We start from the raw sequence: 14,482 nt of genomic DNA on the forward strand, positions 1-14,482 counted from the left end.
TGGACAAAAGTGATATTCTTACTTACTGGTTCACCTGGAGGTCCAGCAGGGCCCGGTGGACCAGGTCTACCAGGGGAGCCCTTTAATTGAGACAAAGAATAGATTTAACCGTCCTACTGGGAGCAATATCATGCAGACGTGAAGGTCTATAACTTTTCACAGTCATCTCGGTTGGTGGTGATTTGTGGCCGGCAGCAGTGATATGACGCACTTGGACATCCACAGCAGGAAGCTGACAATTTTTTATGCAGCTGGTTATCTTTTATCTGCATACTTGTGGGACTGAATGAGAATAAAGTAATAGACTGTACCCACTAACCTCTCTTCCTGGAGTTCCAGCAGGGCCGGAAAAACCTGGTGGTCCACGGAGACCCTAAAGAAGACCTATAGTTAGTTTATAGATTTATATTAGCAGAATTAGTTCATTTTTATTTGTAGCACAAAAGATTCTCCTGAAATTGTTCACATCCTAATTTAACCGAACCTCAGTGAAAGACCTGAACATGCTGTTTCTGTGTTGCGAAAGTGATAATTTGCTACAGACCTCAGCTCCTGGCTTCCCTGGGGGTCCCGCGGGGCCCTACAAACACATCACACATCTTGTTAACACCATCCGCCCTCTACCACCCAGATCCAGTACAGTAATTGTGTTAGGCACCTTTTGCTCTATTGATTCTTTGTCTCCAAATATCCTGTGTTTCAAAACTGAACACACTCATTCACAGTCAAATTTGCGAAGTTCAAAATATGTATCGATGGATAGCTACACTTTGTAATGAATCACGAACGTGATGTGCCGGCCCCTTGAAATAATACCCAATGTTTTCACCTGAAGATGTATTTAATGACCACTTATCTTGAGACTCTTTTGTGTCTATGACAAGTTATCATGGTTTGAGCTAAATAATAAATGAAAGAATGATAGGTGAATCAATACAACACCATACTCACAATGATACTCTCTCCAGGTTCTCCCTTTTCTCCATGGTCTCCAGGCACTCCAGGCACACCTCTTTCACCCTGACACAAACAAAAGGTGTGATGAATTCGGAAGACGGGAGAGTTCCTGCGCTGCATAATAATTAACTATTAAACTCAGTGTGCCTTATCGCTTGTATCTGAAGAAAGACAGTGTATTATCCATTACCTTCAAACTCAGAATTCAGTTTTGTCTATGGAAATAACAACAGTAGTAATAACCAGAAGGAAAAACACCTAAAACAATCTTCAACTGAATTGAAGGTTGGTTGTAAAAACATAAACTGATTTTTTTTCTTTAAGAAGATGTCTATGGTAACTATTTTCATATCCAAAATGCTCTGTAAGACTACGCAAATCTAACAATCTGGAATTTAATTTTCTTTCTAAATGATCAATCAGCTTTTAATTTAAGCTTGGTTTTTCATGGTGTGAAAATTTAGTATATTGTGGCTTCCTCTCTTTTTGTTACACTTTTACACAACCTCATATATTTTTCTTTAACTTGAAGTAGATTGTACTTGTCAACACCAAAATACACCCATCGACATTGAAAAGGCAATACATGGACCAGTTTCAAAAGAGATTTAGACCAAATCCCTATGTGCCTTTTGACCAGCCAAGCAGCAAGATTTTACTTCTATTTCTTGGTTTTAACTTATTAGGCCAAACTCCACAGCTCATGTCTAAGTTGTTAAAGGCTTACTCTTCTATACGCGCCCTCCGGTCATCTAACAAGAGATTATTGGTAGTTTTCTAGCCCGAACTCGGTTAAAACCAAGAGGGGACGGGGGGGGCTGTTCTTTTTAAGCTGTCACATCTTGACTGTGAAATGAGCTTCTCCTTTTTTACATTGCATTGACTGGGCTGGCTGCTTTAAAATGCAACTAAAGCATCGTTTTTAATTATTGAATCAATCAACCAATCAGTCAATGAGTTATTCACTTCAACCATCTTCCTCCCCATAGTATGTACAATACATAAAGATAATTGACATGTCAATATCAAACAACTGCACTGTATATACAAATCTATAATATAAGCAGTTGTCCAAACAATTAATTCAGTTAAAATTTAGATAAGTTTTGTTCTTTTGCTCATTTAGTTTCACATATCATCTAGTCATGTCTGACTATAGTTCTAATGTTTTGGAATTTGGTTTGTAAGCACTGAAGTCTAATTGTTTGAGTTTTTCTCTCATTTATTGACCAAACATTGAAGAAAGAATAAACATGTTCACTGCTGAGATCATAACTGGTAACTTATTGGCATTACCGCCATAATCATCAGTTACTCTCCAATGATTAATATTGGAAAATAGTAAAATATATATATATATATTTTTAAGAACAGGATTTTTTGTACATTAACAAATTCCAATTCTTAAGATCCAAGTTAAAGGTCAGAAGGTTCTTATTATTTTTGCCTTGAGGCATATATCTGTAGCTTGCTCATGCTTTGAAAAAAAATAAAAAATAGATATGTTCTCTTTGGCTCTTACCTTCGGCCCACGAGACCCTCTGCTCAGGGACAGCCCATCACTCTGAAAAAACAACAGGAAGAATGTGTCAGACCTGGACCTCTGTCTGCAAATCTTGTTGTCAACTGAGCAGCCACTCTCCTCTCTTAGTATAAATTATAGAGCTTTAATTAAAACTGGATTCTTGAACTTGTACAACCTCTACAAACGACAGCGACCTGAACGCAGGAATGCATTATGAGATCATGTTCGGTGCTGTTTTATTACTTTCAATGGGAAGAGGTACAGCGATAATGCTACAACGCAGAGAACAAAACGTTGATTGGAACCAAGGCTAGTGTAAGCATTATTTACTGTGCCATCCAGATGAGACATTGATTTCTTTGGTCAGCATGTATTAGTGTTACAAGCCCTACATTGCACAATGTAAATTAGTTCTACCGAAGTTGGATTTGGACTAACACAGCAATTCTACAGTATTGAAAAGGGTGGGGTTTGGTATACACTTAAACTTGAAACAAAAAAGTTGGGGAAGTAAAGCATTTTTCTAAGAAAAGTACAGTTTAATGATTGCTTTTTTTAAAAAGAGAAAACTTCTAATAAATTTAATGCATCTGCACTTTAGTGAAACAAATAAAACATCTGTCATTGTTTCAAACAACAGAGTGATTGCTAATTTGAGATAATAAAGGCACAAAAAGCAAACAATAAGAAGTTAATTGTTATTTATTTGAAGACAAAACCAATTAAGTTACTTAAAGTACACATTAAAAAGGTCTAAATTCTTCTATATTTATTTTTGGTCCTGAAATGTTATATATGTGCTTCTCATAGAAATTACCTCTGTAAAACAGAGTCTGCTATAAATGAAAGCTATTTCTCATTACACTGACGGCCAATAAATCACCATAAACACAAATCTTTCAAAGAATGCATTTAGAAAATTTAGAAAACTGGAGCATTTTCAAGAGGTTTATATATTTCTCCCTGTTATTGCACTGCTTACAGTGGGGCTTATTGCTGAGACTCACATTTCTACAGACAAACAAACATGATTGTTTAAAGAGCATTGCCCGTGATTAAGGAGCGCGAGTGCTACTGAGCACGACTCAGGCACTTCTGTGAGTGTGAAGCTGTTTCCATAAAGGAAAGTGCTTAAACAGCTATTAGCAGCAAAAAGGAAGGAAAGGTGATTACACGGGTTGGAAACATCCAGAAATGGATTGCTTAATGGCCTTGCATCTCTCTAATATCACAGAGTGGTAAACTGTCCAACAGGAATGCTGGGGCAGCAAATGCACTCACTGGTGGCAGAACACGATTCCAGTACGAGGATTTCTACCCCAGTGCAATCCTCTGTCCCCGTACATCCAGGAATAAAGAGATTCTGGATTCAGTTGGATATCAGAAGCTCAGACAATTTAAAGTTGTTGTTAATGAATCAGAAGGTTTAATGTTCACCTTGTCAGCAAAATCAGAATGTAAAATTAAATGATTAGGTAACTCATATACTGTATGTATTAATTATATTTAAAAACAGTTTAATGTGGACATTTCCTCTGTTTAACAACTGAACTAAATCAATGTATATTGGCCTAACTGGTATGTGTATTGCATGACACCCACCATATATGCACCACCAGGTTCTCCTGGCTCCCCCTTAGGACCAGGAGGCCCATGTGGCCCAATCACTCCACCAGAGTCTCCCTGTGGGCAGGAAACCAGATGCTAGTTAATAAACAAAGTGGCAAATGGGTTGTCATCTACTCAGTGAAATGGAAAACACACACATAATTGACCTGCATATGCAGGCTTAAACAGAAGTTGAAATCTTTTCTACACAAGGTTTCACATGACCATTTTGTTACGACTGCAGTGGGTCTCTGCCCTTTTTCTTGTAGGGGTCTGAAGACAGGCCTTCTGCAGGTGTTATGTTTGGCCCTGATTGGTGCTCTGCTGCTGTAAAGCTGCCATGCATGCAGCAGAGAGGAGGCTTTTCCCTCTCCCTTCTCAGAACTCCATTTGGTTTGGTTTGTATCTTATGGTTGGGTTTTGTTAGGTTTGTTTTGCATTTGCTTATTTCTGGTTAGTTATGGGTTTTGCATTAATCTATTTTGGTTTCTCATTTCAGGTATTCATTTTAAGGTTTAATTTCTTTAGTATAATTTAATAAATTCAATTTTCATTTAATCAGAAAATCCTTGTGTGGTCTCCTTTAATGTTACCCCACCAAATGAGCCTGGTGGACGCAAGAATTTTTTCTATGATTTTAGGTTTCGTTTTGTACACATGAAATCTTTGTGGATTTTTAACATAGCTTATGCTTCTTTTTCAGCCTGAGATGTCACTAAACACATGTATAAATTTCATCAAGGAAAAAAGCTAATTAAAAAAATTATGTTTTCAAAGATTCTGCCAAAAAGGACAAGAAGTATTTCATTTATTCCTAAGATACCGTAACAAAGAAAAACGTCACATTGTGTTATTTGGTAAATCAAATTTGAGGTAACTATAAAAAACTAACTTGAGAACAAAACAGAAAATACAACAACACATAGTAAAAAATTCAATTAGTGTTTCATGAAGTGAGTTTTCTCAAATGTTGATGTAACCCAGGCTTTCCCTCTTTAACCCTGCAGCTGCTGGAAGACACCCGATGGGCTCTGCGTTGTGTTTGTGTGAGGGTGGGATGTGTTCCGTGCAGGAGAGGAATCAGACAGGCTTTCCCTCTTTAACCCTGCAGCTGCTGGAAGACACCCGATGGGCTCTGCGTTGTGTTTGTGTGAGGGTGGGATGTGTTCCGTGCAGGAGAGGAATCAGACAGGCGGCTCGTCGTTGTGGGGAGACTTTGGCGCGTTTATTTTGTTCACCTTACAGGCAGTAAACACACTGTCAGCATTCAATCGTTTTTTTCTTTTTTATAAAATAATCAAACATCACCAAAACAAAATGTAATTTATACTTAACAGGCAAACTGAACAAACAGAAATGGATCGGTATATTATTATACTGTATATGTTACACCGAGCTAGCAGAGCTGCTGCTTACCTTACAGGCAGTAAACACACTGTAAAGAGTACGGCAGTTCGCGCGCAGAAATCCCCTGCGCTACGGTGTCCCCGGCAGGACAAACATGTCGGAATTGTGGTAGTGCCAGCAATTACAGAAAACAACAGCACCCTCTTTTGGAACATTTATGCACTGCTTTACATCTACCCCTTCTTTATTTGATGGCGTCCCTGCCATAAAACTAAACAGAACATAAAAAGAATTAACTGAGAGAACCCTTAACAGTTGTAACATCAGCAATAAAATGTATTGCTCAAATTTATCTTGTATGATATGTATGTTTGTGTGCCGTTGAGTATTTTATGTTTGTCTGTGAGCTCTCTTTGCCTTTTCCCTCTGCCACAGCTTCCATCCTCTTTCTATCTTCTGCAGCGCATCTTCTGTTTTTGTGACCTGTGCTTCATATGACAGCTTTTTGGGAGGACGTCTAGTCCTGGGTGGGTTTTTTCTTGGAATCACACTGCTCTGCAGTGACTCTGGACTGCCATGGGGTTCATTTTCTCCTGCAGTATCCCCTTCCTCTTGGCTGGCTTGTTTGTCTTTTTGGTTAGTTTCTCCACGCTGCAGAGAGGGTCCAGTTTCCTCCATGCTGACTGCATCCGCATTCTGTTGCAGGTCTTCCTCTAAACTTGTCTCATTCAGATCTACATCTGACTCCTCCTCTTCAGCTGTCGGTTTGCCCACCTCTTCTACCGGGATAAACATGCACTGAGTGAGAAGGTTTCGGTGAACCACTCTTTCTGGGCCACCATCCTCCGGTTGTACCACGTATACTGGTATTTTAGGCTGTTTCTTCACCACCACATATGGACGTGGCTCCCACTTGTCTCCAAGCTTCTGCCGTCCTTCCACATGACATATTTTGACCAGCACCCGGTCCCCTGGGCTGAACACTTGATCCTTTGCTTTTTGATCATAGTACTTCTTTTGTTGTTCCTTGGCAATCCTAGAACTGTGATTAGCTTGTGCATACGCCTCCAGTAGGCAGTCATGGAGTGTCTGCACATAGTCACTGTACCCCGCTTGGCTATTAGAGGTTGAGGTCCCAAACACCAGATCCACTGGAAGTCTGGGATGTCTCCCAAACATTAAATAGTACGGAGTGTATCCAGTTGAGTCATGTTTTGTGCAGTTGTAAGCATGGGTCATGGCATCCACATATTCATGCCACCTGGGCTTTAGGTGAGGTGGCAGAGTTCCCAGCATATTCATTAGGGTCCGGTTGAACCTTTCAGTGGTCCCATTGCCCTGTGGGTGATATGGAGTGGTGTGAGTCTTAGTGATGCCAGTGATCTTGCATAGTTCTTTTACAATTGCACTCTCAAAATTGCGTCCTTGATCTGCATGGAGCTTTGCTGGAAAGCCGAACCGGCAGAAGAAATTCTTCCACAGAACCTTGGCCACAGTGCGTGCTTTTTGGTCTTTGGTGGGGTAGGCTTGAGCGTAACGAGAAAAGTGGTCTGTTACAACAAGAACATTTTCAATGCCCCCCTTTGACTTTTCCAGGCAGAGAAAGTCTACACACACAAGCTCCATGGGGGCATTGCTGTGGATGCTGACAAGAGGAGCTCCAATACTGCTTGTGGGGGTCTTCCTAAGACAACATCTTTCACACTGCTCACACCACGATTTGACTTCCAGGGACATATTTGGCCAGTAGAATCGCTCTCTTATCAGCTGTAGAGTTCTCTCAAAGCCTAAATGACCTGAATCATCATGCAGAGCAGTTTTAGCCACCACCCGCAGCTTCTCTGGCAAGATGAGTTGCTCGATGCGTCCTCTTTGCCCATCTGTGATGCATCTGTATAGGATGCCATTTCTGACCACCAACCTCCTCCACTCTTTTATGAGAAGGCTCCCATGTCTTCCCAGGCCGATCCTCCCGCTTCGAGGTGGTTTTTTGTTATTATTTTTGAAATACAGAACTTGGCCAATAATGGAATCATCTTTCTGTTCTGCACGGATTTGTTGAATTGTCATGGCTGGAAGTGCGTCTGTTCCCACGTCCAAATACAGCTGATTCACTGTTGGGAAAACACAGCTATCTGGCACCTTCGAAACTGCAGCGTTGTCGACTGTATGCTGGGGCTTTGGAACACACTGGGGCCCTGGAGGCTTCGATTCAGAGACCCTGACATGCTGAGGGCATGACTGTAAGATCTGTGTGACTTCTTGGTTGGACATGCGTGAAAGAGCATCAGCATTTGCGTTGTTCTGTCCCCTTCTGTACTGGATGTCAAACTCAAAGGACGATAGCTGGGACACCCATCTCTGCCCTGTGGCATCAAGCTTGGCTGTCGTCATCACATATTTGAGGGGGTTATTATCAGTCAAGACAGAGAAACAACGTCCATAAAGATGGTCATAGAACTTGTCTGTGACGGCCCACTTTAGGGCCAGAAATTCCAGCTTGTGTGCCGGATATCTGGTTTCAGGTGGGCTTAAGCCTCTGCTGGCATAGGCCATGACCCTCTCGACCCCATTCTGAACTTGAGCCAACACGGCACCCAGTCCCTCCCCAGAAGCATCAGTCTGCAGCACGAAAGGCAGGTTGTAGTCTGGGTAGCCTAGTATGGGTGCTGTCACTAGTCTATCCTTTAAACGCTGAAATGCCTCTTCGCACTCATCAGTCCACAGATAGGGTCGGTCAGAGTCAGTGTGTTTATGTGTCTTTCTCTTTTTCTTTCTGGGATCGCCAGAGGTGAGACGGTACAGGGGAGCAGCCAGTGTGGAGTAACCTTTCACATAGCGTCTGTAGTACCCTGCAAATCCCAAAAACTGCAGGACCTCTTTACGATTAGTGGGCGTTTTCCAGTTCTTAACCTTGCTGATCTTCTCTGGATCCGTCTTGATTCCCTCCGCAGACACAATGTGGCCCAGATACTGCACCTCCTTCTTCATCAGCTGACACTTTGAGGGTTTTAACTTCAAACCATGTTCTTTCAGTCGATCAAAAACCAGCTGGAGGCGTTCCAGATGCTCCTCAAATGTTTTGGAAAATATTATGAGGTCATCAAGATAAATGAGCAGGTGAGTGAAATTCAGGTCCCCAAAGCAGCATGTCATGAGCCTCTGAAATGTGGATGGGGCATTTTGGAGCCCGAATGGCATTCTGTTTGCCTCAAAAAGCCCCATGGGCGTGCTGAATGCAGTTTTGTGTTTATCATGCTCTGCCACTTCCACTTGCCAGTAGCCTGACGTAAGATCCAGTGTGGAGAAGTATTTAGCTTGCCCCAGTGCCTCCAATGCTTCTTCAATTCTTGGCAACGGAAATGCATCACGTGTGCTGCAGGAATTCAGTTTTCTGTAGTCAATACAAAGCCTTAATGACCCATCTTTCTTAGTAACAATCACCACTGGTGATGCATATGGGCTTTTGCTTGGCCGGATAACTTCTGCAGCTTCCATCTCTGTCAGGAGGTTCCTCACCTCTTGCCACTGAGAAGGGGGGATCTTACGATATGGAAGTCGAAATGGCTTTGAGTCCACCAGAGGAATCTCATGCTGCATAGTCTTTGTATGGCCGTAATCCATAGCATTCTGGGAGAAGACATCCCCATTTTTCTCCACTAGGTTCCTGAGGAGAGCACGCTGGTCTTCATTTTCCACTGCTGCTCCACCCAGGTCCACCTCAAAACTTGCCACTACTTGACCCAGGCTCAGACACAGCTCTTCTTTCATTTCACTTTGATGTTTGTCTCCTCCTGTGTCAGAAGATTCAACCACTTTGTCCACCAAGAAGGCTGTGGCAAGCTGAGTGTTGGGCTTAATAGTGATGTTTTTCCGGGACGCATTCATGACTCTGACTGGAGCATATCCCCTCTTTACATCTGTGAGAACTTTAGCCACTAGTAGGTCTTGGGGGAGCTGGTGTGGAGAAGGGCTTTCAATCAGTGCTGTATAGATTTTTTTCTGAGGGCCTGCCTTAATCCTACATTTCACATCCACCTCTTTACCACTAGGGATACAGATAGCCCGACCAGTGAAGACAGCGGGGCCAACCATGCCATGCATCTGATCTTCTTCTGTGTTTTCAACCTCCATCACAGCAGAATGCCATTCTGGATGGCTCTCTTTTATCCTGTGGAGGAACTCGACACCATAAACTGCTTGTAGGTGACTTCTAGATGCACGGATGACATTGGTTCCAATGAGCAGAGGCACTGAGGAGCGATATTCAGAATCAGGGACAACAAATGTGGGGACAGTCATACAGTCCTCTCCAAAGACCTTAAGTTTGATCTGCAAAACACCATAATAAGGCACATTTTGAGCTGCAGCACCTTCTATAGTTATTTTGGATGGCTGTAGATTCTGTTTTTGAAGGTCTGGGTGGTTGTGCCAGAAGCTATGGGTGATGCTCGTGATTTGAGATCCAGAGTCAATCAGAGCCCTGCATTTAATGCCATTTATCTCCACTTCTCCCTCATTTCTTGGGCCCACCAGAGGAGTTCCCTCTGCTCTATTAGCATTGCCTTTATCATCTCTGTGTGGGGCTTCCTGCTTGCCCATGGTTGCCCCTGCTACCATGGGCTTTAAGCGTTTAAACCCTGAGCTGGGGGAATGCTGATTTCCTCTGCCGAGGTTGACCACTGAGCAAGGCGAGTCCCAGTGGAGGTGGAATCAGGAAGTACTGCTCGGCAGAATCTAGCTATGTGCCCTCGGTTTCCACAGCGATGACATGTAACACTTGAACTGTGGCTCGTAGAATGTGCTGATGAGGGGGATGTGTTTGGGGGCAACTTGGAGGATTTTATACTTGATTCCAGTTTGGACAGCTTGGCCATTTGCTCTTCTTGGTTAAGAGCTAATTTTCTGACAGTCTCAGTCAGTTCAGAGAGCTCAGAAGTGCATTGTTTTCCTTCCAACCTCGCAGCTGAGCTTTCTGAGGTCATCTGCACCTGAGTAAATGTCTTCTTTATTTTATTTTGTGGCTGGAACTTCTTTGTTTCTCTTGCCATATTTCGTAACTCTGACTGCAGTTCTCTGAAACTCAGTAACATGGGCTTCATTGGAGCTATTCGTGCATATACCTGTTCGTCTATCAGCCCTCTTAAAAACTGGCGAGTCAGTTTACTATCTCGATCTGGAAAGGGCCTACCACCCCTCTGATGTTCTTCCACAGCCCGCAAGATTGCCTCCAGCGCTATGGCATACGAGCAGGCTGACTCGCATGACCTCTGGCTCCGCTCATAAAAGTCAGCTAAAGGATCTAACGAGCCTTGAGTATCACAGTATTCTGCCCTCAGTTCGTTAAATGCCTTCTCGGGGGTCTGGTCATTGGGTGGGAGGTTGAGAACCAGCTTTCTGGCCTCTCCATTGAGGTGTCGAACCACTGTGGAGAAGCGAAGATGTACAGGGAGGTCAATGGCATCCAACAGGTATTGCATATCACGGATCCAGTCTTCCACGAGCATCTTACTGTCTGCGTTACCAGTAAAGACTTGCACATTCTTTACTTGGTGAGTCTGCAGGAAACCACCATATATTGCTTGGGGGAGGCGTGGACTGATGGTAGTCCTCCCACAGTCATCTAACTGAGGGTCAGGATGGTATACATACGATGCCATGGTAGCAGGTGGGGGTCGAGGAATGTATTGGGCAGCTCCTGAGCGGTCATATGTGTTAAACCCCAATGCATGCGGCTGCATGTGCTGTGGTACACCGGCCTGCTCGTGACCAACGTGGTTGGGGGCTCCATATGAGGCAAACTGGGGTATATTTTGTGTTCGTGTTTCCCCCTGAGTGCAACCCTGATAAATAGGTGCAACAGATTGAGAGGGCTGGAATGTGGGTCTGGGCTGGGAGTGAGGCGTGGAATGTAGGTGGTCTGGGTAGGTGTGGGTGCTATGTCCCAAAAGCTGCCCGGTCTGGTTAACCCCTGGAGGTTGTGTGCTGGGCTGCTGTAGTAACTGAGGTGCATTTTGGAATGCACTAGAATAGCTTTGATGACCAACGTGGGCTGGTGCAGCTGGGGCAGTAGGAGGAGGAAGAGGAAGGAGAGACGGCTGCGGAGGGACAGGGTACTGGTCACTATAGAAGGACAAATGAGGAGGAGGAGTAAGCTGCCCTTCACGTGGCCATGGCTGCGGTTGTGTGTGACCTGGAATGGCACTGAGGTTATTTTGCTGGGACTCTGCGAGAGATCCTGAACTCAGGGGCTCAACTGAGTGATGATGCCACATATTTGCCCTTTCTTTCTTTATTATTATTTTACTCTTAAGTAGAATTATGGGCACAACAGATCTTGTGCCTGTGTCTCAGGAAGTTCACTATAGTGTTCTTTGCAGCAAATAAATTCAACACACTGCTCAGCACATCTTATAGACATTTAAAAGAGAATAAAAAAAATAAAAGTGCCACAACAATACATATGCATATTCGATACTAAGTCACAATGGCCCCCTTGAATGGCTTTTTTTTTTTTTTTTTTTTTACATTACTATCACAAAACAAATTAACACCACAACATTTTACTTGAATCTCTAAAGAATACACTGGAAATGTGATTCTGCCCAAGTGGAGGCACAGTCAACCGAAATAAAGCCTCTTTTTTTTTTTTTTTTTTTTTTTTTGATTACAACAGAATCCCTCCAACCTGTTGGTCTCCAAGAACCACAATCCGGGTCACGGCACCAAGATGTAACCCAGGCTTTCCCTCTTTAACCCTGCAGCTGCTGGAAGACACCCGATGGGCTCTGCGTTGTGTTTGTGTGAGGGTGGGATGTGTTCCGTGCAGGAGAGGAATCAGACAGGCGGCTCGTCGTTGTGGGGAGACTTTGGCGCGTTTATTTTGTTCACCTTACAGGCAGTAAACACACTGTCAGCATTCAATCGTTTTTTTCTTTTTTATAAAATAATCAAACATCACCAAAACAAAATGTAATTTATACTTAACAGGCAAACTGAACAAACAGAAATGGATCGGTATATTATTATACTGTATATGTTACACCGAGCTAGCAGAGCTGCTGCTTACCTTACAGGCAGTAAACACACTGTAAAGAGTACGGCAGTTCGCGCGCAGAAATCCCCTGCGCTACGGTGTCCCCGGCAGGACAAACATGTCGGAATTGTGGTAGTGCCAGCAATTACAGAAAACAACAGCACCCTCTTTTGGAACATTTATGCACTGCTTTACATTGACCTTTGTGTTTTTGTAGTGCTTTTGGTTTATAGTTTTGTTCCAGTCAGATTATAGTTCTGCAATTACAGATCAGCTGGTCATTTACGCCATACGAATTGATCCATTGAGATTATTTGGCAAGATTTTTATGACATGAAGCTCAGATTATGGAACCGAACGTATGCAGCATTCACCTGAGCTTTGCATCAGACAGTACTGAGCTCCATGTTGGGATCCTCACACAGGCTGTTGTAAACACATTCAGGATTTTAATACAAGCAAAGTGGAATGAAAAGTTGATTGGGAAGGAGCTTATTTTTATTTTGTTTTTGTCTTTGTGGTTTACCATTGTGTACTTTTGTTATTTTGATCTTTGCATATCCAGATTTGTGGGCAACACAAAGGAGCCACCTGTCATCTGCTTTAAATTGCTTTAGTAATAAAAACAGATCTCAGTTCAGAATAAGTCCCCAATGTCCAATGTCCCTAATGTTTGAGTTCTCAACTAACTTTGTCTTCTTTCTTTGTAGACCAAATTAAGGTTAAAAAAACATTTGATTGAAGACAAATGTCAAATTAATATGAATTCATTGTTTTGCAGCTTTAACCAAACCTCAAATGTTTAAAAAAAAAAAGGCAAAAAATAGGCTATCACTTATAACCTATTTAATAAGTAAACTAAATGCATATAGTAAACCATATTGTCCAAAATTAAAATGTTGACAAAAGTACTCCCATGAGCGATTTTGGTTTATTTCACCCTTAAGTATACCGAAGTGACTCCAGTGGACTGGAAACCTCGAGTACACCTTTTGAGGTTAAATTTAAACTACACACTTTTCCACTTTCCTACTTTGCTGCTTTCAGCTCTTCCGCTGAAAGAAATCCAGCATGAGAACATAAAGCCACAATGTAATTGAGGCTGGTGTGCAGGACGAGCAATCTGAAATGTGTCTGCACAAGTTGTCTAGCATGTTCAAGTTGTGATAAAAGATCTTTGGTTTATATTTGTCTTTGAGGTGAAAGCTTGATTTGATGTTTACCTACCTTTTCTCCTTTCAGGCCATCTCTCCCAGGCACCCCCGGCTCCCCTGGTAAGCCCTGTAAATAGTGGTAAAAAGAGACACATCTATCACCAGGCCTTCATCTCCCCACACACATTTATCTCCTCCTCCTCACTGCTTCAGCGGGCAGCTGTGCTCCAACAAAACTTCCCCTGGCCAGGATTTATGAAATGCCTCTTTCCCTCCCTGGTTTTGAATAAAGACAGATGCTCATTACCGAAGCAGGTGCAGAGAACAGATTGGGCTGCTGCCTCCGTCGCTGGCATAAAGCGCTTAGATTTGCCTCTTTCCACTACTTAATTCTTAAATTTGATTACTGATCGTCTATGTAAAAAAAATAAAACGAAATAAAAAATACTAATCTGGACTTTTTCTCCTGACCTGTTCTCGATCTCTGCCTGTTCAGGTTGATCTGTGTATCTCTCTCTTTTGCGTTGACAGGATGAGTTAGTAGAGTAAAGGATATGGCAAGGTGACAGATAAGGCACTGGGGGAAAAGAAAAGCTTGACATTAAGTGCTGCTGTTTAGTGCCAGACTACTTACGGAATCGCCTGGGAGTCCAGGGAGCCCAATGGATCCAGGTAGACCTTGTTTTCCCTGATAAAGTATAAGGCGAAAAACAACACTTTAGGCTATCTTTTGCATTTAACTAAATACGATCTGGCCCAGCATTTATGGCCCAGCTTAGTTGAGAAAATCCCTAATCAGAGGAGTTACATTGTATGTCTGGCAAGTAGGAGTTTCTACGTTTTATTTAATGTTAA

General features: G+C 42.7%; 1 protein-coding gene and 1 long non-coding RNA gene across 5 annotated transcripts in view; both read right to left on the bottom strand.

Annotated features, from left to right (window-relative positions):
- Positions 1 to 14,482, bottom strand: part of LOC116713583 (collagen alpha-1(XIX) chain) — a 143,714-nt gene that overhangs the window by 39,490 nt on the left and 89,742 nt on the right. For all 4 annotated transcript variants that reach the window (XM_032553782.1, XM_032553781.1, XM_032553780.1 and 1 more), the window contains 8 exons: positions 14,262 to 14,315; positions 13,701 to 13,754; positions 4,085 to 4,165; positions 2,480 to 2,521; positions 952 to 1,020; positions 545 to 580; positions 320 to 373; positions 27 to 80 (listed from right to left, as the gene is read on the bottom strand). In XM_032553782.1, the coding sequence (XP_032409673.1) occupies positions 27 to 80; positions 320 to 373; positions 545 to 580; positions 952 to 1,020; positions 2,480 to 2,521; positions 4,085 to 4,165; positions 13,701 to 13,754; positions 14,262 to 14,315 (444 nt within the window). The remainder of the gene's footprint in view (positions 1 to 26; positions 81 to 319; positions 374 to 544; positions 581 to 951; positions 1,021 to 2,479; positions 2,522 to 4,084; positions 4,166 to 13,700; positions 13,755 to 14,261; positions 14,316 to 14,482) is intronic.
- Positions 6,177 to 12,671, bottom strand: LOC116713585 (uncharacterized). The gene is made up of 3 exons (XR_004337897.1): positions 12,112 to 12,671; positions 11,555 to 11,560; positions 6,177 to 6,187 (listed from the first exon to the last, which is right to left on the bottom strand). It is a non-coding gene; the product is annotated as an uncharacterized LOC116713585 (long non-coding RNA).

Source organism: Xiphophorus hellerii, chromosome 22 (genome assembly GCF_003331165.1).
Source record: "Xiphophorus hellerii strain 12219 chromosome 22, Xiphophorus_hellerii-4.1, whole genome shotgun sequence".
In the NCBI taxonomy this organism is placed as follows: Eukaryota; Metazoa; Chordata; class Actinopteri; order Cyprinodontiformes; family Poeciliidae; genus Xiphophorus; species Xiphophorus hellerii.